The sequence below is a fragment of the Trichosporon asahii genome (genome assembly GCF_000293215.1).
Source record: "Trichosporon asahii var. asahii CBS 2479 unplaced genomic scaffold scaffold00050, whole genome shotgun sequence".
Lineage (NCBI taxonomy): Eukaryota > Fungi > Basidiomycota > Tremellomycetes > Trichosporonales > Trichosporonaceae > Trichosporon > Trichosporon asahii.
In genome coordinates, this window is record NW_014040874.1 from 2795041 (window position 1) to 2819299 (window position 24259).

The 24259-nt window shown below is 60.4% G+C and overlaps 12 protein-coding genes across 12 annotated transcripts; 8 read left to right on the forward strand and 4 right to left on the reverse strand.

The window, feature by feature from the left end:
• Positions 1-861: 861 nt before the first annotated feature.
• On the forward strand, positions 862-2135 carry A1Q1_02275 (uncharacterized protein; the record flags this gene model as incomplete). The annotated part of the gene is made up of 2 exons (XM_014325220.1): positions 862-1346; positions 1403-2135. 2 exons carry the CDS (start codon positions 862-864, stop codon positions 2133-2135), a joined length of 1218 nt encoding a protein of 405 aa, XP_014180695.1.
• Positions 2136-2640: 505 nt separating this feature from the next.
• Positions 2641-4178, reverse strand: A1Q1_02276 (malate dehydrogenase; the record flags this gene model as incomplete). The annotated part of the gene is made up of 3 exons (XM_014325221.1): positions 2641-3409; positions 3873-4023; positions 4085-4178. The coding sequence occupies 3 exons, from the start codon at positions 4176-4178 to the stop codon at positions 2641-2643; spliced, it is 1014 nt and encodes a 337-aa protein (XP_014180696.1).
• Positions 4179-4897: 719 nt separating this feature from the next.
• On the forward strand, positions 4898-6304 carry A1Q1_02277 (uncharacterized protein; the record flags this gene model as incomplete). Its single annotated transcript, XM_014325222.1, has 1 exon — positions 4898-6304. The coding sequence occupies one exon, from the start codon at positions 4898-4900 to the stop codon at positions 6302-6304; it is 1407 nt and encodes a 468-aa protein (XP_014180697.1).
• Positions 6305-6393: 89 nt separating this feature from the next.
• A1Q1_02278 (uncharacterized protein) lies at positions 6394-10065 on the forward strand (the record flags this gene model as incomplete). The annotated part of the gene is made up of 1 exon (XM_014325223.1): positions 6394-10065. The coding sequence occupies one exon, from the start codon at positions 6394-6396 to the stop codon at positions 10063-10065; it is 3672 nt and encodes a 1223-aa protein (XP_014180698.1).
• Positions 10066-10549: 484 nt separating this feature from the next.
• A1Q1_02279 (allantoinase) lies at positions 10550-11989 on the forward strand (the record flags this gene model as incomplete). The annotated part of the gene is made up of 2 exons (XM_014325224.1): positions 10550-10731; positions 10771-11989. The coding sequence occupies 2 exons, from the start codon at positions 10550-10552 to the stop codon at positions 11987-11989; spliced, it is 1401 nt and encodes a 466-aa protein (XP_014180699.1).
• Positions 11990-12235: 246 nt separating this feature from the next.
• A1Q1_02280 (uncharacterized protein) lies at positions 12236-13245 on the reverse strand (the record flags this gene model as incomplete). Its single annotated transcript, XM_014325225.1, has 4 exons — positions 12236-12354; positions 12494-12751; positions 12925-13071; positions 13110-13245. The coding sequence occupies 4 exons, from the start codon at positions 13243-13245 to the stop codon at positions 12236-12238; spliced, it is 660 nt and encodes a 219-aa protein (XP_014180700.1).
• A 1424-nt stretch (positions 13246-14669) lies between these two features.
• On the forward strand, positions 14670-15303 carry A1Q1_02281 (uncharacterized protein; the record flags this gene model as incomplete). The annotated part of the gene is made up of 2 exons (XM_014325226.1): positions 14670-14915; positions 15028-15303. 2 exons carry the CDS (start codon positions 14670-14672, stop codon positions 15301-15303), a joined length of 522 nt encoding a protein of 173 aa, XP_014180701.1.
• A 198-nt stretch (positions 15304-15501) lies between these two features.
• A1Q1_02282 (uncharacterized protein) lies at positions 15502-16817 on the reverse strand (the record flags this gene model as incomplete). The annotated part of the gene is made up of 2 exons (XM_014325227.1): positions 15502-16500; positions 16620-16817. The coding sequence occupies 2 exons, from the start codon at positions 16815-16817 to the stop codon at positions 15502-15504; spliced, it is 1197 nt and encodes a 398-aa protein (XP_014180702.1).
• Positions 16818-17495: 678 nt separating this feature from the next.
• Positions 17496-18215, forward strand: A1Q1_02283 (uncharacterized protein; the record flags this gene model as incomplete). Its single annotated transcript, XM_014325228.1, has 2 exons — positions 17496-17983; positions 18029-18215. 2 exons carry the CDS (start codon positions 17496-17498, stop codon positions 18213-18215), a joined length of 675 nt encoding a protein of 224 aa, XP_014180703.1.
• An 813-nt stretch (positions 18216-19028) lies between these two features.
• Positions 19029-21809, forward strand: A1Q1_02284 (uncharacterized protein; the record flags this gene model as incomplete). Its single annotated transcript, XM_014325229.1, has 4 exons — positions 19029-19098; positions 19136-19293; positions 19426-21092; positions 21134-21809. The coding sequence occupies 4 exons, from the start codon at positions 19029-19031 to the stop codon at positions 21807-21809; spliced, it is 2571 nt and encodes an 856-aa protein (XP_014180704.1).
• Positions 21810-21985: 176 nt separating this feature from the next.
• On the reverse strand, positions 21986-22483 carry A1Q1_02285 (uncharacterized protein; the record flags this gene model as incomplete). Its single annotated transcript, XM_014325230.1, has 1 exon — positions 21986-22483. The coding sequence occupies one exon, from the start codon at positions 22481-22483 to the stop codon at positions 21986-21988; it is 498 nt and encodes a 165-aa protein (XP_014180705.1).
• Positions 22484-23210: 727 nt separating this feature from the next.
• A1Q1_02286 (uncharacterized protein) lies at positions 23211-24182 on the forward strand (the record flags this gene model as incomplete). Its single annotated transcript, XM_014325231.1, has 1 exon — positions 23211-24182. The coding sequence occupies one exon, from the start codon at positions 23211-23213 to the stop codon at positions 24180-24182; it is 972 nt and encodes a 323-aa protein (XP_014180706.1).
• Between the last annotated feature and the right edge of the window lie 77 nt (positions 24183-24259).

Here is a 24259-nt window from a genome sequence, read left to right on the forward strand (position 1 = left end):
TGTGTTGGGCGCATCAAATTGTGCGCGCAATCGCGTTCCATCTCCGCGGTCGTGTGTCCGTTTCAGGCACGTAGATCGCGGACATGACTGCGTAGTTGCGACCGGCGGACAACATCGTGTATGCGAAGCGCCGTGCCCGCCGGCCGTATGAGACGATGGAATGCGTGGCATACAGCTGCGGGTGCCACCGGCGCAGTCGAAAAAGCACTGGCTGCGTTGCTTGCGCTGGTAGCGTGCGGCGTTGTGGACGGGACTGACCGATTCGGGCGTTTTAAGAGGCGTCAAGGGCCTGAAATAGCACTCTCGTGGGTCTTACCGGCTCCCCGCCGGCTGCGTCACTCCCTTGCTCCTGCGCTCTTTGCTGGAATGCAGTGCCTTTCGCCTTGGGCCGTGCACGCCGAAGGTCTGTAGGCTGAGGGGAGTCACGAGGTCGTCACTGCTGTTCTTACGATGATGTTGTTGCGATCTGTCAGAGATTCAGAGAGGACAATGGCCGGTTATTAGGTGCAGCGCAGATGGCCGGCGTTCTCCGTGGGTCGTGGGTCCAGGACGGGGTCTGATTATCCGACATGGACATGGATCACTCTGCGACATGACGGCACGCTAGATGTGCCTGCTTCCTCCTTGGCGCGACCCCCGCAGCTGGCCGCCGGGTGGCACAGAGGACTAGCTCGATTCATGGCCATCTGTAGCTGTTCCACTTTCCGTCTCTCTTCTCTTCACATCCTTCCTCTCACCTCCTCGTACCATCAATACCCACCGACTCCTCGCCACTCTCTGTGCACACCTCTGACTTCCACCACTCATTCCCCACTACTTATACCATCGTACCAATCCCAGCCACCGCCCATCCACACGACCATGGCGCCCAAGATCAACGCCGTCCCGCGAAAGACGAAGAACGGGCAGCCGCGCCTGATGCAGGCTCTGTGGGGCCTGATCGCGCTTCTCGCCGCTCTCCCGGCGCTGCCAGTGTTCAGCCTGCAGTATATCTTGCGCCTGAACGACCCCACCGTGCACGGGTACAAGCAGTTCGTGGTGCCCCGCCTCCTCAAGCTGTTCAGCAACATCATGCCGATGCCGACGCCAGAGACGCGTGCGATGCAGGCCAGGACCGCGCGCTGCGTTGTCCCCAAGCGCGACCTGTTTGACCACGTCAAGATGCGTCGCTTCACCATCCCGCCTGCGCCCGCTGACTGGTTGACCGAGCTCGCGACCCTGCCGCCGAACGGCGAGATCCAGCCTGTCGAGCAATACGGCTTTGTCTTCACGCCCAAGAGCGACAGCAGGCAGGGCGACGAAAAGGCAAAGAAGGGCGAGAAGATCGTCCTCTACTTCCACGGAGGGTAAGTCGGGAATCCCGAAGAAGTCGGATCCGTGATGAACCTCAAGCCTCGCGCAGGGGAGAGGAAAATGATGCTGATCTCCGCAGCGGCTACTCGACCGGACACCCGACCTGGACTGCTCTTCCGGGCAAGATCTCGCGCGACACTGGCCTCCGCGTCTGGGGCGGGCAGTACCGCAAGTGTCTCGATGTGCACAGTGCGTGGCCCGCGCCTCTCGTGGACGCGCTCGCGCACTGGGTCCACCTGACCACTGTGTTGGGCCTTGAGCCCTCCTCCATCGTACTCATGGGCGACAGTGCCGGTGGCCACCTCTGCCTCTCCTTAACACAACAGCTCCTTGCTCTCGGCAAGGCGCTTCCTGGCGGCCTCGCGCTCTCCTCGCCCTGGTCGGACCTGACCTTCTCCCAGCCCTCCTGGAAGTGGAAGGACGACTACCTCGGTCTCCCCCGCTTGGAGCGTAGCATCGACTCCCTCTCGAGGTTCTTCAGGAAGGAGGACCTGACGCAGCCTATCTTCAGCCCTGCTTTCGCGCCCGAGGGACACTGGAAGCAGCTCGCTGACATTCCCGTCTTCATCGCGCTCGGCACCAAGGAGGCCCTCCATGACGAGGTGCAGCTGCTCGTCAAGGGCATGCGGCGCGATGGCGTCAACGTCGCCCTGTTCGAGGACAAGGACCAGCTGCACTGCGCCCCCCTCGTTGCCGGCGTCATGGCCCCCGAGGACTCGTACATGCACTTTGCAGAGGGTGTTAAGGGCGTCACGGACCAGGTTGAGGGCCACTCGAGCTAAGAGCCGGGTTGGCTTTGCTTGAGCTTGACTTGCGACTTGCTTCGCCAAGCTTCTCGCTCGGTATCTGCTGCAAGCGGTACGCTCGTGCTCAACACGTCTTCACCGTTCTCTCGCGATCACGCCACACTCTCCAGGTTAATGTCTCGTTCTCGTTCGTTTTTTCTTTTTCTGATACCCAAATGCAATCTTTTGTCTGTATCAATTAATGGGCGTGTCCGAGCGTGGTCAACTGCCGTCCGCATCGGACTGCATCATACTCGGCATCCTTCTTCTCGGCCGTTGAGGTTCGGACACCCAACTCGACCGACGTCGCCTGAGGCTGCGCACATATTACGCCGACGGTGTTATCAGATTAGGGAGGCTGTTACGTGTTCCACTGTCCCAGTGGCGCGCCCTTGATTCATAGTCTCATGTGCAACCAGTATTTTGTATCCTCTGCAAAACATGCATGATGCTGCCTGTCTCCTCAGTTCTACTATCACCGTTCTACTATAGGTGAAGCTTTTTAAGCCTTGTTAACAAAGTTGACACCCTTCTCGATGTTCTTCTTGAGCTCGGGGAGGGCGGCCTTGATGAGCTCCTCCTCCTCGGCGGAGACCTTGCCGATGGGGTGGATCTTCTTGACACCCTCGGGGCCGAGCTCGATGGGGGACGAGAAGAAGGTGACGCCCTCGTTCTGGAAGAGGGGCGACTCGACGTACGAGGGCTCAATGACGTTGGCCTCGCCGGCGAGACCGCGGAGGAGAGCGTCGGCGAAGCGGGCACCGGCGTAAGCCATCGAGAGGGTGGCGGAGCCAGTGCCGGCCTTGGCCTGGACGACCTCGTCACCACCGAACTGGATGCGGTGGACGAGGGCCTTGTACTGCTCGCCCTGGACGTCGGCGCCGGCGGGGCACTGCGAGAGGAGGGGAACAATGGTGACACCAGAGTGGCCACCGACGACGGGGACCTTGACGTCCTTGGGGTTCAGGCCCTTGATCTCAGAGAGGAAGCGCGAGGCACGGACAACGTCGAGGGTGGTGACACCGAAGATGCGCTTGGGGTCGTAGACACCGGCCTTCTTGAGGGTCTCGGCGAAGATGGGGACGGTCGAGTTGACGGGGTTGGAGATGATGCCAACAAGAGCCTTGGGGGCGTACTTGGCAACGGCCTCGGCGAGACCCTGGACGATGGAAGCGTTGGTGTTGAAGAGGTCGTCACGGGTCATGCCGGGCTTGCGGGGAACACCGGCGGGGATGATGACAACGTCGGCACCCTCAAGAGCACCCTGGAGACTGTGGACGGTCAGCGCGCATGCTCTTGATCTCTCGTGCGGATCCATCTCGCGGGACGACAGCCGCGCTTAAACCTTGGGGCAACAAGCCGCCGGCATCGGACCGAGGGGCCCGCACATTGGGGTGTGCGAACAAGTCACATGCAGGCACGATTCATATGATGTCGTGTCCGCGCGCCGATCCCAAGCGAGGGCAAAGCTCGCTTGTTTGAAGCATGCGGCATTCTGCGATCGCAAACACGTCCCGATGCCGGCGGTTTCGCATGGGCAGATGCCCACTGCTTGCAAGCATCCCGACGCCTCCATGCCAGCACAAGTCCGCACCGGGTGACCGGGTATGGATGGGGGAGGCATGAAGTGAAGTGACCCTGGGCAGTGCGAAAAAAGACCGACCTTCGGCCGGCGGCTTGTGACGACCCTTGTGTGTGGCTGTCTGGTCTGCGCGAGATGGAAAAGATACTCACGCCTCCTGCTCGAAGCCCTTGACGAGCGAGTTGGTGTTGACGTGCGAGATGTCGGCGGCGACACCGGGGGCGTTGCGGACATCGTAGAGGGCGAGCTCAGTGACGTTGGGGTTCTCCTTGAGGAGGAGCGAGAGGGGCTGGCCGATACCACCTGGGGGAAAAGTCAGTGGGCTGTGGTAAAGGCGCTATGACGTTGGGGGCAAGCTACTTACCGGCGGCACCGAGGACGGCGGCCTTGTAGTCGACACGGGCCGAGGTGGCGAAGCCACGGGCAAGGACAGAGGCAGAGCGGCGAGCAGCGAACATGGTTGTTTTGTTTTTGTGTATGGTAGAAAGAAGAGGAAGACTCGAGGAGGGGTGAGTGTCCTGTACTTTTATGTTGGCGTTGGGGTCACGTCGAGCACTAGGGCTTTCGGACGCGGCGGCCAGACGGAGCGCAAGGAAGGTCCAAGTCGATTCGCAGGGCTCCCAGGGCGGGGGAGGGGCTCTGTACCACCGCAGGAGCACTCTGCCAGGGCACGTCATCCCGGGTGGTTATTGGTCCCGCCAAAAGCCAGAACGGAACAACCCGGAGAAATGCCCTCGGGTGTGGCACCCTTCTCCCACCGATCGGTGTGTAACCGATCCGGTCTTCATGAAATGCAGGCCTATCCACCACGCTACTTCCACGTTGTTGGCCTCATTGCACTGCCAGCGCTGTTTCACGCCTATCTCCCCAGGTGTTGGGATCCAGGGTTCCCACGTGTGCAGATGCACGTTTGCTTCCGCCGTGATGCCTCGTCATCACGCTCATGCCTTGTATTATGTTTATGCATTCGCTCTCTGCCCCGGCATTGCACAGATTAAGAGCACTTTACTCTACCACACCCCTTCTTGCTACTCTATCGCCCTCTGGCGTACTCCGATCGCCCCCTGGCGTTAAACTCCGCCCCCTGGCGTTAAACACCGCCCTCTGGCGTGCTCTTCCCCGCCCTACGGCGTACCTTCCTTAACCAACAACAGTAACCGACTTCACCTAATCGACAATGAGTATACTCGAGCTCACCAACCCCAAACCAATCACCTCTGGCACGTACCAGGGCGTCGTGGAACTTCGCGGACGTGAGTCGTTCGGCCTCTGGAAGAAATCAATCGAGCGCCATCTCCGTTCCAAAGGTCGGGCTGCGCCGTGTTTGTTTGGTTCCTGGGAGGAACCCTTCCGCCAGAAGGACCGTCCCAAGCCCAAGGGCCAGCACGCCGGTGATGTGCCCCACACCGGACTCGATGTCGACCTCGACAACACCTCCGACCCCTTGGCCAACGTGATCCGCGTGTCCGAGCGTACCCGCTTGACACGTGACCAGGAGAAGAGTTGGAACGAGTGGGCTCTTGCGGAGAACGCAGCCCGTGCTGCGGTCCTCTCAACCGTGTCGCCAGCCATCTGCGGACGTCTTGAAGACATGTGGTCGTCCCACGACATGCTCAAGTGGCTCAAGAACATCTACAAGCCCAAGATCGACGAGGACTACCACCTGCTGGAAGCTCGATTCCGTGGCCTCTACATGCCTGACAACCCGACGATCGAGGACATGCGCCTCTATCTCGACGAGTTTACCATCATCCTCAATGACGCAACGGAGATGAACGTGTCGTACGAGGACCACGCCAAGAAGTCTCTCTTCAAACACGGCCTCAGCGATGACCTCCACGAAATGATGTACTTCGAGGAGACCCATGGACGCCGCGCCGACCCCAATGGCCCCCTGACCTGGGACGAGTTCCTCAACGCCTACAACGAGATCGTCAACGCGGTCGTCAGCAGGAAGACCCACCAGGCCATCTCCCTGTCGCACACCCCGACCACGGCTAAGTCCAATAAGCCGAACTCGTACCGAGGAAGGACACCCCTGGCCGAGGTCCGCAGCATCCAGGGTCGCAACAACATGGGCTCATCTCACCGCAACGACCGACGTTCGGACGACACCCACCACAAGAAGCATGACCACGGCAACGGCCACGGTCACGGTCAGAACCACGGAGACGCGGTGGCCACCTGCGACCACTGTGGTCGCAAGGGCCACACTAAGCCCATCTGTGACCAGTATCTCGCGGGCGAACCGTCCAAGAAGGAGAAGAACAAACAACTCATGGACGAATTCATCCAGTGGAGGAGGAACAGGAACAAGAACCAAAAGGGTCCCAAGCCTGTCGACAGCGTCGCCCACGTCACCCGCCACGAGGAGACCGTGGGGGAGGAAGGCCAACTCATTGACGACTCTCTCGATGACGACCTTCAGCAGACGCTCAACCTGGTCCTCCAGGACGAGCAACTCGACGTGAATGCTCTTCACCAGGTCGTGGACGACCCCTACGCGAATATCAGCGACTTCGAGGACGACGACCTTGTCGAGCAGCCGGTTTTTTACTTAAACCGGGCGAACCCGCGCCAGTGAGGCGGGGACGTACCGGCAAGACGACGACGACCTCACCCGTCACTGAAGGTGGGGACAACAAGCCTACGCACCGACACTCAGTGCGTAGGATGTCCACGACGATCGACTTTGTCCTGGACACCGGTGCCGGCGCCCACATCGTAAAGGACGCCGGCCTACTTGTGAATATCCGCCCTGTACGACCAACATCATTTTGTGCAGCCTCTGAAGACTCTTCCTTTGTATGCAGGAAGGTCGGTGATATGTACATCGAGACCGACAAAGGTCGAATTGTGATTGAACACGTATACTACGCGCCAAGGATTGTCAACAATCTTCTCTCCTATGGTCGCCTCAAGACCAAGGGATGGGAATGTGACAAGGCCTTTACCATCCTTAACTTCTCCGACCCCCCTGTATTCTCTACTCCAGTCCTCTGGAAAGATAATGTATCCCACATCAACCTGTCGGTGATGCGCACTCGCACGACACTCATCCTCAATACCACCCTCGACGCCGATGCGCCCAAGACCCCCAAGTGGCCTCACAGCATCTTCGAACCGGTGTACCCGAAGTCTCCCCTGCAACGGATCCACGAACAGACCTCCCACACTTCCCGTACGGCACTCATCCGACTCGCAAGACAGGGGGAGATTGCCATGACAGCCAAGGCCGCCATGGAGGATCCTTTCAGGGTGACTCACTGCAATGCCTGCATGTCGGGTCTGATTAAACCCATTCCGGACGCCAAAGGCTACACACCGCGCGGTACATCTCTTCAAAACGAGATGCTACACTTTGACCTTGGTGGCCCCTTTCCTCTTTCGGAGGCTGGCGACGGCGAGATGGTCTTCTTCTGGAAGATGGACTTCACCAACATCGGTGGCGCAGAGAAGATCCCGTCCAAGAAGGCTAAACACGTTGCCTCGATGCTCAAGAAGATCGTGATCCGTGCCCAGCGACAGGGGATCAACATCGTCCGGGTCCGATCGGACAACGAACTCCTCAACAACATGGTTGCGGGCTTCTGCGACTCTGTCGGCATCGACCACCAAACTTCCCCACCCTATGAGCACAAGTACAACGGCGTGGCGGAAACATGGGTGGGCATCGTGAAAGCCAGGGCTCGAACTCTGCTCCTCTCTACACTCCTCGGCCACCAGTTCTGGGAGTACGCCATCCGCTATGCAGTCGCCGCGATAAACAAGACTTCAACCTCGGGCGTACCGGGCAAGACTCCATGGCAACTGTGGACGGACAGACGGCCTCAGGTGGACAGGATGCTGGAATTCGGCAAGTTTGTCTACGTGTACGTATCTGAGGAGTCGGGTCGACGACTGAAGAACCGACTGGACCAACCAATCGGCCAGCTTGGCCGCGTCATCGGCATGCCGGTTACTACAACCGGGTTCGAGGTGAGACTCGAGGTGAATGGAGTGATCGTGACCTCGGCCAACATTGTGGTGGCACCCACGATCCCCATCAGCACACCTCTCACCATCATCCAGAACAAACCGCCGAAGGCTCCAAGGTCCGGCCTCCTTCCAGACCGGCCCCAGATCGATCCGATCGGTCTTGAGGACACGGAGTATCTCAAGGCCCACCCCCACCTGCGCACCTTCCTGGAGGCGAGGACTAAGCCACGCCCCTCGGCGCCGAGACGTCCCGTAGACCCTTCCATGATGATCCGGGACCAGTCCCTGCCCCGTGACAGTCCGCAACCCTCCCCGATAGCGGACTCAGCGGCGGCCCCGGCACCTGAACATCGTGACCAGCGAGGACTACTCGACGACGGTGACGAGGACGTGCGCCAGCTCCAACCTCCCCTCGAACCGGCACAACCGCAGGACGAGGTTCACACTTCGGGACCATCCACCCCGAAGCCTACCCCACGCGCGACTCCGGGCACGGTGCCACCTGTGACGCCCAAGAAGGAGCCTACCTCGAAGCGTCACTCCGACCTGAACGAACGTGCTCAGGGGGAGCCCTACAACCTCAGGACACGACCCGTTCCGGCCCCGGACTTCAACAGAACGGTGTCGGCGGGCCCGACAGCTTCCAAGAAGCCCAAGCGCAAGACGACCACCCAGAAGACCGCGATTTCCCGACGGGAGAAAGGGCCAGGGTTGAACTACACGGAACCCACCGTCCTGACGACCCCAGGAGATCGACGCCTTCCTTACCGACTATGCGCCGTTGGTGCAAGCATAGCCCAGACAACAAGGCCGACCCCGGTACCACGTTCCCTCCCGGAGGCGCTTCGCTCCCCCTCAGCACCCCAATGGAAGGAAGCCCTCGACCGCGAGCTGAACCAACTCGAGGAGAAGGGAACATGGGAGGAAGTCGTACCACCTGACGGTGCCAAGATCATTGGCAGCAAGGTCGTCTTCGACCTCAAGACGAACGAGAAGGGCGACGTCATCGGCCACAAGGCTCGCGTGGTTGCCAGAGGTGACTGCCAGGACTTCATCCACGACTCCTTCAATGGCGTCGTCCGTATGGCATCGATCCGCGCCCTCATGGCTATCGCCGCCGCTGAGGACCTGGAGATCCACCAGGCCGACATCATTGGCGCCTACCTCAACGGGGTACTCGAGGACAAGAACATCTACATGAAATTCCCCCCAGGGTATGTGAAGACTGACCCCCGGGCAACCTGCCTCCGCCTGATCATGACCATTTATGGTCTCCGCGAAAGTGGCAAGATCTGGGGGAGGGCGATCGCTGGCCAACTCGTCAAACAGGGCTTCACTATCCTGTCCAAGGACAAAGGCCTGTACGCGAAGATCCTCGACGACGGCACACGCATGATCATTGCGCTGTTCGTCGACGATATGATGATAGCCGCGAAGAGAGCTGCCGCGATCACGGCCTTCCTCGACGTGCTCCACCAAGTCTACCCCCTCAAGCGGTTGGGCGAAGTGCGACACCTGCTCGGCATGACCATCACCCGCGACAGGCCGGCCAGGACGATATCCATTTCACTCGAACCCTATATTCGTGAGGTGGCTGCGAGATTCCCCGACCTCGACACGCGGTATGGACGATTCACTCCGCTCCCCCACCAGTTGGACCAGCTATCCGACCACGAGTCGCTCAACAACATAAAAGCGACACGCAAGTACCAGGCGATAGTCGGTTCCATCATGTGGGCCTCGAACACCGCCAGACCGGACATCCAGTTCGCGTCAGGCTGGCTGGCAACTGCCCTGAACAACCCATCAGCGTATCACATGAGCATGGCGTACAGGGTCCTCGCCCACCTCTACAACACCAAGGACTATGTCTTGACGCTGGGTGGAGCATCCAAGCCCCTCCGCGCATACACGGACGCAGCCCACGCGGACGCACCTGGCAGTCGGTCAACAGAGGGATCACTCATCTTCCTCGGACCATCTCTGGTCGAGTGGCGTTCTAAGCGACAGCGCGTGGTGGCCAAGTCAACGATGGAGTCCGAGTACATCGCGGCCTCCGAGGCCACTGCCGACGTTCAGTACTGGCGACAGTGGCTCCGCGACATCGGCCAACCTGCCGCGACCCCGATCGAGCTCTTCATAGACAACATGAGCGCGAAGCAGTTCGCCGAGAACGAGAAGATGAAGCGCAACACCCGACACATCGACATTGCCAAACACCACATCAAACAGTACCTTGAAGACAACAGCTTGAAACTTCAACACGTCTCGTCGGCTGACCAACTCGCCGACATCATGACCAAGTCCCTTCCGCCAGCAACCCATGAGACCATCAGGACACGGCTCAACGTCCTCCCTCCGCCGTAGATCCACGACGTGCCTCTGCAGGGGGAGTGTTGGGATCCAGGGTTCCCACGTGTGCAGATGCACGTTTGCTTCCGCCGTGATGCCTCGTCATCACGCTCATGCCTTGTATTATGTTTATGCATTCGCTCTCTGCCCCGGCATTGCACACCAGGATTAACCGCCAGACACGACCCAGACCCAACCAGTCGGCAATCGCCCGCACCGAGATAACGGTCCCACCAATCATATGCCCGCTTTATCCCGGCTCCCCACTCCCCGATCCTGCATGTGCCGCCCATACCCTCCGCGTGCCGGGCATGTCTGACACCCTCCCAACCTTCTAAAGCGCATTGCTGCCCATTCTTTTCTGCTCTTCCTTACGTCTCACAACGTCCCCACAGTTGTCATTTTACTTACTAGAGCTCTAAACTTGAGGTGTACCCCGCGGCGCCTCTTCCCTTCACTCTCCACACTCTCCTCCTCCATCTCCTCCTCACTTCCCAAAATGTCTGTCACCTTTGTCGCCCCCAAGGCAGTCCTTCCCGGCAAGTCGGAGCCTGTCCCGGCCACCGTTACCGTCGACACGAACACGGGCAAAATCACCGACGTCAAGGAGGGCGTGCACGATGCGTCTGGCGATGTCGTCAAGGTGCCTGAGAACCAGGTGCTTCTCCCCGGTCTGATCGAGTGAGTGAGCTCCACATCGCCGATTGCTGATAAGCCCAGCACGCACGTCCACCTGAACCAGCCTGGACGCACACAGTGGGAGGGCTTTGCGACCGGCACGACTGCGGCCATCAGTGGCGGCGTCACCACACTTATCGATATGCCCCTGAACAGCATCCCGCCGACGACGACTGTTGACAACCTGAAGGAGAAGCAGTCCGCGGCGCTCGACACGGGCATCAGCTGCGACGTCGGTTTCTGGGGCGGCATTATCCCGGGCAACCAGGACGACCTCGTTCCGCTGCTTAAGGCTGGCGTGCGCGGTTTCAAATGCTTCCTGATCGAGTCTGGCGTCGACGAGTTCCCGTGCGTCCAGGAGGAGGACCTCGACAAGGCCTGCAAGGCGCTTGAGAAGTACGACGGCCCCACGCCGCTGGTCATGTTCCACGCCGAGCTGGACGAGCACGCGCACGAGCACAAGAACGGTGACGCCAACGGCCACGCCAACGGCAAGAAGGAGTCCAACCCCGAGGCGTACGAGACCTTCCTCGACTCGCGCCCCGAGAGCCTCGAGACTGCCGCGCTCTCGCTCATCCTCAAGCTGTGTGCTCGCTACCCCTCTCTCCGATTCCACATCGTGCACCTGTCTGCTGGCTCCGCCCTCCCCGCCCTCCGCGAGGCCCGCGCCAAGGGAATCAAGAACCTCACGGTCGAGACGTGCTTCCACTACCTGACGCTCTCGTCTGAGGACATTCCCGACAACGCGACGCAGTTCAAGTGCTGCCCCCCGATTCGCACCGAGGCGAACCGCCAGCTGCTCCTCGACGCCGTCGTGAACGGCGAGATCGACTATGTCGTCTCGGACCACTCGCCGTGCACGCCCGAGCTGAAGAAGGGCGACTTCATGAGTGCCTGGGGCGGTGTGTCGGGCCTTGGTCTCGGCCTCCCCCTCCTCTGGAGCGAGAAGAAGGTGCGCCAGCTCGGCCTCGTCAAGGTCGTTGACCTCCTCTCGGGCGCGCAGGCGAAGCAGGTGCGTCTTGGCAACAAGGGCGCGATCGAGGTCGGCCGCGATGCCGACTTTGCCATCTTCGACCCCGAGCGCAAGGTCGAGATCACCAAGGACGGCCTCCTGTTCCGTAACAAGATGTCGCCCTACGTTGGTAAGACGCTCGACGGCCGCATTGAGAAGACGTACCTTGGTGGAAAGCTCGCCTTTGACGCCGACAAGGGCGTCACCCAGAAGGACGGCAAGCTCCAGACTGACGCTGGCAAGAAGTAAGCCTATCCTCTCCGGATGGGTCAAAATATAAGTGGAGAAGTAGAGTGCAGGAGTAGACTGGACGTGGTCATGTAGCATCATTTTTGGTAACCTCGTAATCAGTAGCATGGATGTAAGCGTTGTTCAAAGCGGGGCAAGCGCAGCGAGCGAGAGGACAGCTCAGTTTTGTAGAACGGTGTAAGTGGCGATCAGCAAGAGCCATGCATGCGTACAACAGTTGTATGTGATTATGAAAAATTCGTCTGTCTAGTTCTTGGGCACAGTGGTAGGGGTACCGGGGGCGCCGGCGCGGCCCGCGTCGGCAATCTCCCACCAGCCCTGGTCATTGGCGTTCGGGTTGAAGAACGGGCATCGAGTCTTGAACACTGGACGTCAGCTGCAGTACATAGATCCAATAGCTGTCACTCCTTCTTCGCTTCAAACTCCGACAACCGACCCCATCCTTCCTCATGGGCCAGACAGGAGAGCGGAGCAAGAGCGAGGAAGCGCAGAATTGTCACTCACCCTCAAGCGTCCTCTTGCGGACAATGGCCTCAACCGTCGCCTCGTTGGCCAGCTGGTCCGCCAGCACCTGGTTCTCGCTCACGCCGCGCGGGTAGGCCCCGTCCTTGCCTGCGTGACCCCAGGTCGGCGCCGTGTCGTGCGACGCGGGGACGGCAGCCACCTGCGTCTGCTCGGCCTGCACTGCCTGCGCAATTTTCAGGTTCTGCGCAACCGTGTTCTGGCAGTAGGTCAGGAGTTTTTGCCGGTTCAGCCAGCCCGCTGATCGTCAGCTTGATCAATGATGTCGCGATAGCTGAGTGTCCTCGGCAAGGGTGGCGAGCCAGCCCCTGTTGGCTCTGGGCGATAGTCCACAGAGCCATTGAGGCAGAGTCGGGGCTTCCCCGGGCAACTCTCACGCAGTCCTCGGACATAGCTGCCCAAATGCTACTCACTCATCATCTCGGCCCACATCTTCGCGCACATGCCATCAGGACTGTCGCCCTTGCCCTGCCTGACCTCGTCACGGAGCTGGGCCTGGGCGCGGTTCAAACGAGTGACAACCTGGTCATCGAGTTTCCTGTACTGTCGGACGACACCTGCTGTCAGCTCACCAGACCGAGGGCTCAGCAGTACGCACCCTTGAACACAGAGAGGTTGAAGCACGTCTCAGCCCCAAGCGTCAGCTCCTTCGGGGCGGGCGCAGGGAAGGAGTCGGCGTACGCCGACGCTGTGCCGAACGGGAGCGTAGAGGACGGTGTAGACGCTCCGGACATGGTGTATTGAGCGATTGGTATATTCGAACGTCCCCGAATGTCATGATCGCCGCTCGATGGCCACGGCCACTGCCGAGACTTGGACCTCCACACGTAATCGTCCGGCCAGGCCGGCCAGGGCTGACGTCGTGAGCATGAGCGCTGCTGGGTGCGAGCCGCCACACTGCGGAAATTACGGCGTAAGGGGCGAGACTCACCCAGGCACCCTGCCTCCCAGATTTCAGATTTAAGGCGCGTGTGTTGTGTGAGCAGTTGTCTTCACCCAGCAGCTCTGCAGCTCACTGCACACAACGACGGCACAACCAGTGAGTATCCTCCTTCCTCTCCTCTCTACCGTCCTGTCGACATGCTCGACGCTAGCTCCTCGCTGCTCGCTATGGCCCGCGAGCGCGAAGGGCAAGCTACAGCGTGACCGCGGGACTCGAAATGATGACCTTCTATTTCTCTCCCCGTCTTATCGACCATGACGAACGAGACAGGAGCCCCCTTCGCAGGGGGCTCTGGACCCCCTCGCGGCTTGCCGCAGGGCTAATGGCGCTTGCCAGCGCTTAAGTCTGATCCCAACAAACTACGAAAGCGTTTGAACCGGTAGCTGACAGTTCAGATCCTCTCCTTCAGATTGATTGGTTGTGCCGTCGCGATTTGTTTGTTTTGGTAAGTTTCGCATCTCGAAAATCTTTCCTCGCACTCGCACCGCTACGCGCTTCGCACCGAGCAAGCAAATCTACAGCCTTCCTCGCCCTTCACTTGACACTCGCCAACGTTTCTCAACATCGACGACTGGTTGAGGGTTATAAGGATTGGCTACGGACTGGCTTTCTCGATGCGTTCCACGCGCGACGCGACTACTCTCAATGATGATAATTTCACCAAAATCCATACGCAGTTTCCACTGACGCGTCCTCCTTTCGCCGGGAGTTGCGCCGGTCGGGCGACGCCTCGTCTCTCTATGAGTTGAGTGCACTTGGCTCCGGATTTGAACCTTCTGTTGAACCAAGAACGCATTCCTCATGGGCCTTCGGGCAGCCGAGACGGGGCTGAGCTCGTGCCGGCTGATGCAAAGAAGTCTTATTCTTCCTTGGATGTCTGATTCATTCTCTACACCTTGCACTTTCCTTTCTGCGGGGATCGTTTGCTGACAACGTCACAGTATTTCTTGCTATCTTTAATCTGTTGTAGTCTTATCTATGTCTTTGTTTGTCTTCTGCTGCCTGTTGCATGTGCTCATTGTTTACTGATTACCCATTTCCGAAGCAAGCAGGCTCGATCGATAAGATAGTCGTGTGACTGAACTTGTCGTGCAAACTTTCTCCTGCCACCATTTTGCCACTGACGCACGTGACTTCATTCACTCCCTCCTTCTGCCCCACTTCACAGTTGCACCGGCTTCATTCCCGCTCTCCTCCTCAACATCTCTCTTCACAATGCCGCGCCCAAGCCTCCTTGCCATTCTCGCCCTCGCCGCCGGCGCCGTATACGCGAACACGCAGATGGGTCAGCAGTCCGAGGAACTCTCGCCACAGGGCCAGGCCGCCCAGGCCGTCTTTACCGACCCCCTTGGTTCCTCACCTATCGGAGTAGGACAGGGCGGACCCAGCCTCGCCGATGCGCTCACGGTCGAGAGGCGCGCGAGCTTGTGGTTCGAGTATGCGCGTGATGTTTCCAGTATCGTGAGTCCCACCTTACTGACGCCTCTTTGTGTGCAGCAAGTGGAGGGGTGCAGTAACGAGCTGGCGTGAGTTGCGATGTGGCTGACGGCAGAATAACCGCCTGACAAACAAGGGCTTTACGACGATCCTGGTCCCCGTTGACCGGGCAATCATGGCGATGCCGCGGAAGCCGCACCAGGGCTCCGGGGACGCGGCGGAGAACACGGCCAACTTCCTCGCGGCGCACGTCGTGCCTGGCGACCTGGAGGGCAAGCCGCTCAAGACGCTCGCCGGCACGGAAGTCAGCGTCAAGGACGGCAAAATCGAGCCCGCCGGCGTCGAGGTGCTTGGCCAAAAGAGCGCGAGCAATGGACGGATCTACTACCTCGACGGCGTGCTTGTCGACTAGGACTTGACCACTTCGCCACCGTGTTAGTTGTATACCCCCGATCTTGTGAAATATGTCATGTTGTGTTCTCTCTCTGTGCGCGCCCGCTGCTGATGCGTATGTTTAGATTCATGATTCGTAGATGTCTAAGATAACTTATAATGGGCGAGCCTCGAGTTTCGCGCTTCTCCTGGGGCTCAGCGGGCCGAACGGCGGAGCTCACGGCATTGGCGCGGGTTTGGTCCACTTGTCCCAAAACTCCCCATTCTCGAGCTCCCACCTATCGCATCCGACCTCCTCCATCCACTGCCTGCACACCTTGACCTCCCTGGAGCGCTTAGACGCATAACTGGTCGCATCCTCGGTGGCCCCGCGCACCCGATTCCGCATCCGCAGCAGCGTCTCTCTCTTCTCCGCATGGCTCCTGACGCGACTCCACTGAGCGTCCGACATGGCATAGGCGTCTCGGGAACAGTGCCGGGCAATGAGCAGCCGGAGTTCCGGCGGCAGGTCCATGAGCCTAAACACTGCCTGGGAGGGTGCGTCCGGGTCCGCGGAGGCGAGCACGCGTTGCGCCGTCTCGGCATCCAACGGCTCGCGGGCATGCAGGATCATTCGCGTCGCGGCCAGCGACTTGACAGCAGCCTCACGCACGCGCCGCCACAGCGTGCCGTTCCGCCTCTGCAGGGCTGGTAGCCTCTCGCCAATCTGCCACGCCATGCTGGCGTGGTCGTTCGGGTCGCCGGCCGTGCGCTGCGCGTCGGGCGCGCTGTTGTCTGGCCGGCCCGCACCCTCGGGCCCGCCTGCGCCGACGCCGCCATTCTCCGCCGCGCCCGTCCCTCCGGCCGGCTGACCGTTGTCATCTGTCGCCCACCGCCGCACAGTGTTCGCAAACAGTCCAATTCGGGAGAGAGAGAAGTTGGCCTCCTCGATCGCGTCGAGGATGGCTGTGACGCCGGCACGGCCGAGCATGTTCCCGTTTAGCTCTAGGAGCTGCAGACGCTGAGAGCGGGGGGAGCGGAGGAAGGCGCATAGGGCTGGGACGAGGTCGGATGTGATCTGGCACGCGGACAGGTGCAGCGCGTGCAGGTATGGTGCATCTAGCATCTCGAACATGGTGCAGACTGCTGCCGTGTTGAGCGGGTTGGAGGCGAGGGAGAGCTTGGCCAGACGCGAGGCGTTCAGTTTCTCGACGACGCGGACGACGACGTGCTCGAGCTGGGGTGTTAGCTTGATCACCGGGAGGTCGACAGCTTAATTGTCTCCATTCCATTCACTCGATAGGTGCCCAAGGTGGCTGGAACAATAGTCCTACCTTCTCTCCCTTGCCTACTCACAGTAACCTGATTCCGCTGCAGCAGCAGCTCCTTCATGCACATGTCCTTGGCACAGTAGAACATGGCAGCGACGAGCCCTTCGTCGCCGATGGCGTTCGCGGCGAGGTTGATCTCGCGCATGCCCCAGAACTCGTCACTCTGCGCAGAGAAGCGAGCGCGAACCGCCATCAACCCTTCGAAGAGGGCTATGCAACCCATGCTCCCCAGATCATTGTGGGTTGCGTCGAGACGGCGGATCTGGCGCGAGACGCTCAGGAGCATGCGATGGGCTGGTGTTAGCTCCAACAGCCGGCTACTCGCTGGTGGCGAGGGGGGAGAGATAAGGCCACTGAGGCCCCGCAAGGGGCAGAGTCGGGGTTGAAGGGATGTAAATGAGAGCAGGAGATCACTGCGCTCGCCCGTACTCACCACCACTGACCCCGCTCAGGTGTTGATCGCTGAACGAGACCAGGTCGGTCCCGACCGGGAACGAGTGGACGACAACTGCCATATGACCGGAATAGAAATGCCGCACTCGAGCGGTGCGGCGGTAGAAGTTGCGGTTGTGCCACGGGAGGCCGTATATCTTTGCGATATGTGCACTTGGCTGAGCCTGTAAGGCTGGTTTGCACTGTAGAAAATGGGCAAGTTCAGCCAAGGCGGACGAGGGATGGCAGAGGCGGAGGCGGAGGCGTCAGACGGGTGTGATAACGTCGGTCCGTTCTGTAAGGGGCCCAGCTAGATTGCCGTCACTTTCCCACGGTGCTTCAGCCGTTGCGGTGGAGGTATGCTCGTCGACCTCACCGGAGCTGCAAGTCGGAGAAGGAGATAGGAGAATTTCGAGCACCAAGCCTGCTCCAGCACCATTTGCAACAGAGAGCAGACAGACAACAAGCGATGCTGGCTCAGCTCATCCTCGCTGCGGCGGCTCTCGGTCTCCTGCTCGCCGTGCGGCTGTATCAGGTGCTTCCCCGGCGAAACCGGCCGCGACGAAAAGACTCCGACAAGCGGCCCACACGATCTCTCGCCGTCTTCCTCGGTTCAGGAGGGCACACGGCAGAGATGAGGGCTATGCTACGCGCCCTCGACAGGCGGAAGTACACCCCTCGCATCTACGTTTATGGCGCCGGTGACGCTCTCAGTCTCCGCGCGGTCTCGGAGCTCGAGGAAGACGCCAAGTCTTCGGAATACTCCCTGCTCGCTCTTCCTCGTGCTAGAGCTGTCGGCGAGGGCAAGCTCTCGACACTCGTCAGTGCAAGCCGCACGCTTGCTGTTACTTTGCGGCACACCTTCTTCCTTCCCCTCATCCAGCGACCAAGCGAGCCATGGGCCGACGTACTTGTTCTGAACGGACCGGGAACGGCGGCGGTGCTCGTCCTCGTGGCGTACATCCGAAGAGTAAGCTGAACTGGGCTGATAGTCGCTGACAGACAGGTGTTTGGTCTCCGGTATACTAAGATTGTGTACGTTGAGAGTTTTGCGCGTGTCAAGAGCCTGAGCCTGACGGGCAAGCTGCTTCGGCCGCTCGTGGACACGTTTGTGGTCCAGTGGCCCGACGCAGCGGGCGACGGTGCTGCCCCGGGATCCGGGACGACGTACAAGGGCTGGCTCGTGTAACTTCATGTATTGTATTCAGGTCACTCTGGACTCATCGTTGGATGAGTATGGCGCGCGAGCACGAAAGCATGTAGCCGCCGACGTCGTGACAGCGTCGTGACGCGCGACACAGGGAAGGCATGGGCACGGTCAGGAACAGGGGGGGGGGTGCCAAACGCAGCGGGGCTCCGGGATTGAGAGGTCCACCTGACTTTGGCCAGGGAGGGTGACTCAACTGGGTTGATAAGGGGTGGCAAATCCGGACAACGCCGGGACGGGGTCCTTTGAACGCCTTGCTCTATGCATGCACAAGTGCAGAAGTGGCTGAGTAGAGGGAGCCGAGGGGCTGCGTTAGCATGGCGCCGGTGCTTTGATGCAGGGTTGGGAGGGTGGGAGTCACATTGAGGTCGCAGCGCTACGCGCCGCAGATAGATTCCGGGTGGCAACACCGACGCACTTCCCCCATCCTCGCTTTCTCACCTGCGCTTGCATTCCTGCATACCGTTCCCGTACACTGCAGACTAGCGTGCGCAGACGCAGTCCAGCCTGCACTCCCCCCCCTGTGTCACCTCCACCACTGCTGCGCCCTCCTCCCTCTAGCCTCCCGTCTCCCTCGCCGCCCGCCGCCGCTCACGCACTGGCCCTTCCTCCCACTTGCCCCCTTCCTTGCGACCTCTCCATCTCTCATCCTCAACATTCATCCCGAACACTCTTCCAACACTGAGAACCCAACCCAAACCTCCCACTCACTAGCGCTTCCTTCCTCGCCTTCTGTCAGGGGTACACCCTTCTACCGCACGAGTACCCCTCGCCGTTCCCGCGGCCACCGTCACCATGCCAGACTGGATACGCCCATCCGAGGCTATCGCTTTCGACAATCGTCCTACCAGCGTCAGCCTCTACAGTGAGCTAATAACTCTTGGATGCGTAGCTGACCCCAGCTCCGTACCTCCGCCTCGTGCTCACCTCCAAGTCTTCGCGCAACATTCGCGATGTAGCGCTCCGTGAGCTGATGCTCGACCCTAACATCGACAACCCCTCCCGTCTCGGTGGAGGCTTCATCCTCGGCCGTGGCCCAGACTCCGGCCGTGCACCCAAAGTGAGTGAGAACTGTCGTCATCTACGCCACGGCGCGGTGCTCGGTTGAACGGCTGTCTGCATCGCTAGTTGCACTTGCGTGCCCCTCCCTTCTCATCGATCGCGCCATTAGTACCAGTGTTAACACGCTTAGGAGCTGTCGTCACGTGTCATCTCCCGTCAGCACGTCCAACTGCTCGTTGATAAGGACGGTGCAGTGTTCCTCGTCGACCTGAACAGCACCCACGGGACCATCGTTCGCCGCGGTGGAGACAGTACCAAGGTTCACGGCAAGCAGCCTGTCCGCCTCCTCGACGGCGACCAGGTAACCCTCGGCCGCCCCGTCCTCAGTGGCAACCTCCACGACGCCGTCCGCTTCAAGATTGTGTTCCGCCACGAGATCCCTGACGCTACCAGGCTCAGCTGTCCCTACATGGCCAGCTTCTTCGCGACTTCCAAGGACGTCCCCGCCATCGACGGCGCTCTGTACCCCAAGCCCACTGGCCCCATGCCCAACTTGGCTGGTCGGTACGGCTTAGAGCCATCGATGCTGTATGAGTCTGAGCCCGAGTCGCTTCTGCCTCGCGGCGGCTCTGACAGCCCCACCAAGAACGTCGAGGTCATCAACGTCGTCGACGACAGCGACGACACGGGCGGCAGCAGTGATGACGACGATGACGGGGACGTCAAGCGTCTTCCCCCCGCGGAGCAGTCTTCGCCACCCACTAGCGTCGATTCGCAGGACAAGAGCGACGAGGCGGACGAGGGAGTCTTTGACCCTGAGATCACGATCTGTATTCCTTCCTCGATCGTCGAGTACGAGTCCCAGGACAATGCAGAGGAAGACGACGACGACGATGATGATGCACAGGAGTCGGAGGGCCGCCCCTCTCAGGAGCCATCCGGCATTCCTGCCGCCCCAAAGCACATGCTCTACGAGGACAACAAGGAGAAGGCTATCAAGGAGGAAGATGATCCCGTCGAGGATCAGCACGATGCACCAACCAACGACAGTGACAAGGAAGATGAGGACGAGGAGGACGAGCCGCACAGCGTCCGCATGCCGTCGCTGAAGGGATCAATCGAACTCCCCATCATTGACGGGCCCATCAAGCTTCCCAAGCTCTCTGGTCCCCTTGAGATCCCCTTCCCTGGAGTTCTCGATCTCGCGGGTGACTCTGTCGCCAGCTCGGACGAGACCCGCAGGTGGAGCCGGCTCAACCTCGACTCTGCCAGCTCTGCTGACCCCGACAGCGTCATGATGAGCTTCATCGCCGAGCCCGCGCCTGCTCAGCCGTCCTTTTCCAGGTCCCACGACGAGGGTGAGGAGTACGAGTCGTGGCTCGCGGGCGACCGCTCGCGCAGCTCGTCGCAGGACGCCGAGGAGGATGATGGCATGGGCTCCGACTATCCCGAGAACGAGGAGGAGCACGACCATGACTGCAACGAGTGCGGCTGCGACGACGAGGACGGTGAAGATGCTAGTGACCACGAGTCTGTCGCCTCCGAGTCTGACGAGGTGTATGGAACAGCCATCGAGATTGAGCCCACCTACACGCCCGCCGACGATGAGGACGTCTCCTCCGAATTATCCGACCCCCAGAGCGCCATGAGCGAGGACGAGGAGGAGTCAAACTCTGAGGCTGAGGATGAAGCCTCTGATGTTGATGCCTCTGACGATGAGGTGTCTGACGGCGGCGAGTACCTCACCATTGATCCCGAACGCTTCTACGACGACGACTCCGAGTCTGACTCTGACGCCGAGTCGGCGCACGACGACGAGCACGTGTCCGAGGATGAGGAGGATCAGTCGGAGGATGAGTGAGTAGCTGTTCTACTCGGACGGTCAAGCTAACGACCAGGGGTCTCCCTAAGATGTCGGCGATCTCGGAGCTCAAGCTCGACAGCAGCACGCCGAGCAAGACGTCGGCTACAGCCACTGAGAACCACCCCGTGCTTGGACTCGCGTACCTGTCGGACCTGCACGATTTGGACTTTTCCGCCAGCGCCGACTTTGCACCCGGTAGCGTGCGCAACGTCACCTTCAGCGGCGACCTCGATTACGATTTTACGTTCAAGGCGCCCAAGACTGAATCCCAAGTCCAGGCCACCCAGAGCAGCGCCAGCAGCAAGCTGCCACCCTCGCCTGCCAACTCGGCAGGCGCCAGCAGCCTCAGCAAGGCGTCACAGACGCCCGAGACCAAGTCGTCGGTCCTGCCTTCGGTCGGACTCGCGACACCCCCGTCGCCTCTTCCCCGCCAGCTGATGCACGTTGAGGCGGCCGCGCAGACGAGCTCTCCGCGCAAGCGCACCCACGAGGAGATGGAGGAGGCATTCGAGACGGCGCCGTCACTCGTTGAGCCGCTCAAGGTCGATGCTCCGCAGACTACCACCACGACGGTGGTCACCGAGACGGCTACCGTCGCCGACCCCCGACCACGCAAGCGCCGCCTCCTGGAGCGCTTCGGGTTCACTGCCGGCGTCGTCGTCGGTGCTGCCGGCATGTTCGGCACGCTCCTTTTCCTGGGGGAGGAGTAGCATCCTGGCTAGTTGTTGTATACCCGTGTGTGTATGTATTCGTGACCTAAGCGAGGTGTGTGCGAGGCGCACGCGCGAGCAGCGCTGTTGTAAGAGTTAGATGCTCTAGGTAAGATCCAGTCAGCACCTTCGTCAGTCCGCACCAGATCCCATGACTGCTGATCTCATTCATTTCGTTACAGCTGGTAGCGCTCGACAATCTTCCACTGGTCCGCATAGCCATTGATATCAACGACGACGACCTCTGCGAAATCCGTCTTGCTCGGCCAGTTTCCGCCCGCAACCGCCGCATCAGCAAGCTTCCACCTCGTGTCCTCATCCATGTCTCCATAAATGAGGCTCAGATGGGGGAAATAGAACGGCTGGCTCTCCTCAAAGGCATTGCAGAACGCAGCCCTGAGGCGCTCCAGATCCCTCCCCCTTCCCTCCGCCTCATCGACGGGCGCAAGGACACACTGGTAATACTTCTCGCCCGCGCAAGGATTGTTAAGTACGATCTCGACGGGTCCGCCGAGACTCCCGCCGCCGCCCGACGACCCAGTCGTACCCGACGAACCGGCAGCGTAGGCGTCACTGTTGGGACGCGGGGTGGCGGTTCCCGAGGCCTCGTGCCGGTTACTGGGGTTCGAGCCGGAGGCATAAGCGTCGAGGGCGAGAGAGGTGCGGCGCTTCATCTCGTTCAGGTCGGTGCGGAGATCGGAGCGCGGCGAGAACAAGGTAATGTGTGGCGTGAAGGGGGGAGATTTGACGCCAGTCAGGTTCGAGGCGGATTGGGAGAGAGTTTGGATGAGGGATTCGAGGGAGGTGGAGAGTTGGCGCGGGGGCACGAGCCAGACGCAGTAGCCTTGGTGTCAGCTGCACATCCTAGTTGTGATGGTGATCGCGGTTGAAGACAGCGTACGTTCGCACGGCAGGCACTGCTGCCTACCAGGCCAGCTAGCACTCTCGAACCACCTCTGTCCAGTACCGCTGTAAGCCACGGCCGGGACTCACCAGACAAAGCATGATCCTGGGCTTCGGCCATACTGTCCTACTTGTTGCTCGCGAGCTAGTCGAAGTATGAGTTGAAAGTAAGATGGGGGGAGAACAGAAAGTTCTCGCGGTCTCGGCGTCTTTATGACGCGGTCGCAGGTGGAGGTCCCGAGGTCCCGAGGTCGGTCATGTGCGACGGCGGACGGCGACGCCACCGATCTCACAAGATGACGGGTTGTTCATTTCGCAAGGCCGCACTTCACACAAATCAACGTTCGTGGCTGTCGAGGCACAAGCTGCACTTGGACGACTGCACGACTTAGGGGTGCACGCACCATTGCTATCACCAATTTGCAACTGAAGTCTGTCACGAAGTCGACTTAACAATCGAGGACGAGCTCAGCATCGAGGATCCAGAAGGCAGTCACGATGAACACAAAGGCGGGCACCGACTCGCTCCCTGCATCCCTCGATTCCGAACTCGCTGCCCTCGGCATAGAGCCCTCCTCACCCCCAACCCTGCTCCAAGAGCACCTCGACGTCCTCCCCGTCTCCGTCCTGAAACAGCTCGGCACCCTCGTCCCGCCGCGCGACCGCTCCAAGATTGCGCGGATACGGCAACGGCGACACATATGGGCCCACCCGGCCTCCTCAACCTCATCAGCCACTCAGGCAAGCGAGTCACTTCCGGGTAGCACCGCCGCGATCCCCAAACCAGTGGAGCTCACAGCGCAAGAGGGACGCATCCGCTGGCCCCTGCTCTGGGAGCAGCTCGGCGGAGATCCGACCCTAGTGCCCTCAACGCAGGCACAGAGGGACGCAGTGCGATGGGCAGAGGAGGACTTCATGCCCGGCTCGACGCGGCACGTGGGCCGCTTGGGCCGGTTGATGGGGGAGGAGGAGGAGATGGGCGCGTGGCAAGCAACAGCCCAAAACAGAGCGAGGGAGAGGAGGATGCAAGAGCAAGGGGAGGAGTTTGACTCTGAGAGTGATGACGAGGAGGAGGAGGTCATGGGCAGTGTACGCCCCGTATCTCTGGGTATCCCGGGGACGGCTGCCGCACCCGTTTCGAATCCGGGCAGCGCGAGTGTGGGCGTCTCGACGAATGCTGTGTCCGACTCTAGCCTGCGCCAGTCGACACATACGGCGCCGAAACGAAGCCAGAGCCAGGTCGAGGCCGAGTTTGAGAAACGCCTCCTCGAGCTCTTCCTCGACGGCCTGGACACTATTGACTACGACGTCGTCGACTTCACCCCCGTCGAGGACCCCATTGCGGACCGGGACAGGACGGATGCGTACTTTGATGACGAGGCGCCGAGTACCGCCCCCGGTGGGAGTGGGAACGGGCACGGGGAGGGGGACAAGGTCATGGAGAATGGGCAGGGCGAGTATGACTACTAGACTAGATGGAATGCAGTGAGATGAAAGTAAAGAGCGGTCGGTCGCAGAATGGATATGCAATGCAGAATAATATGTGT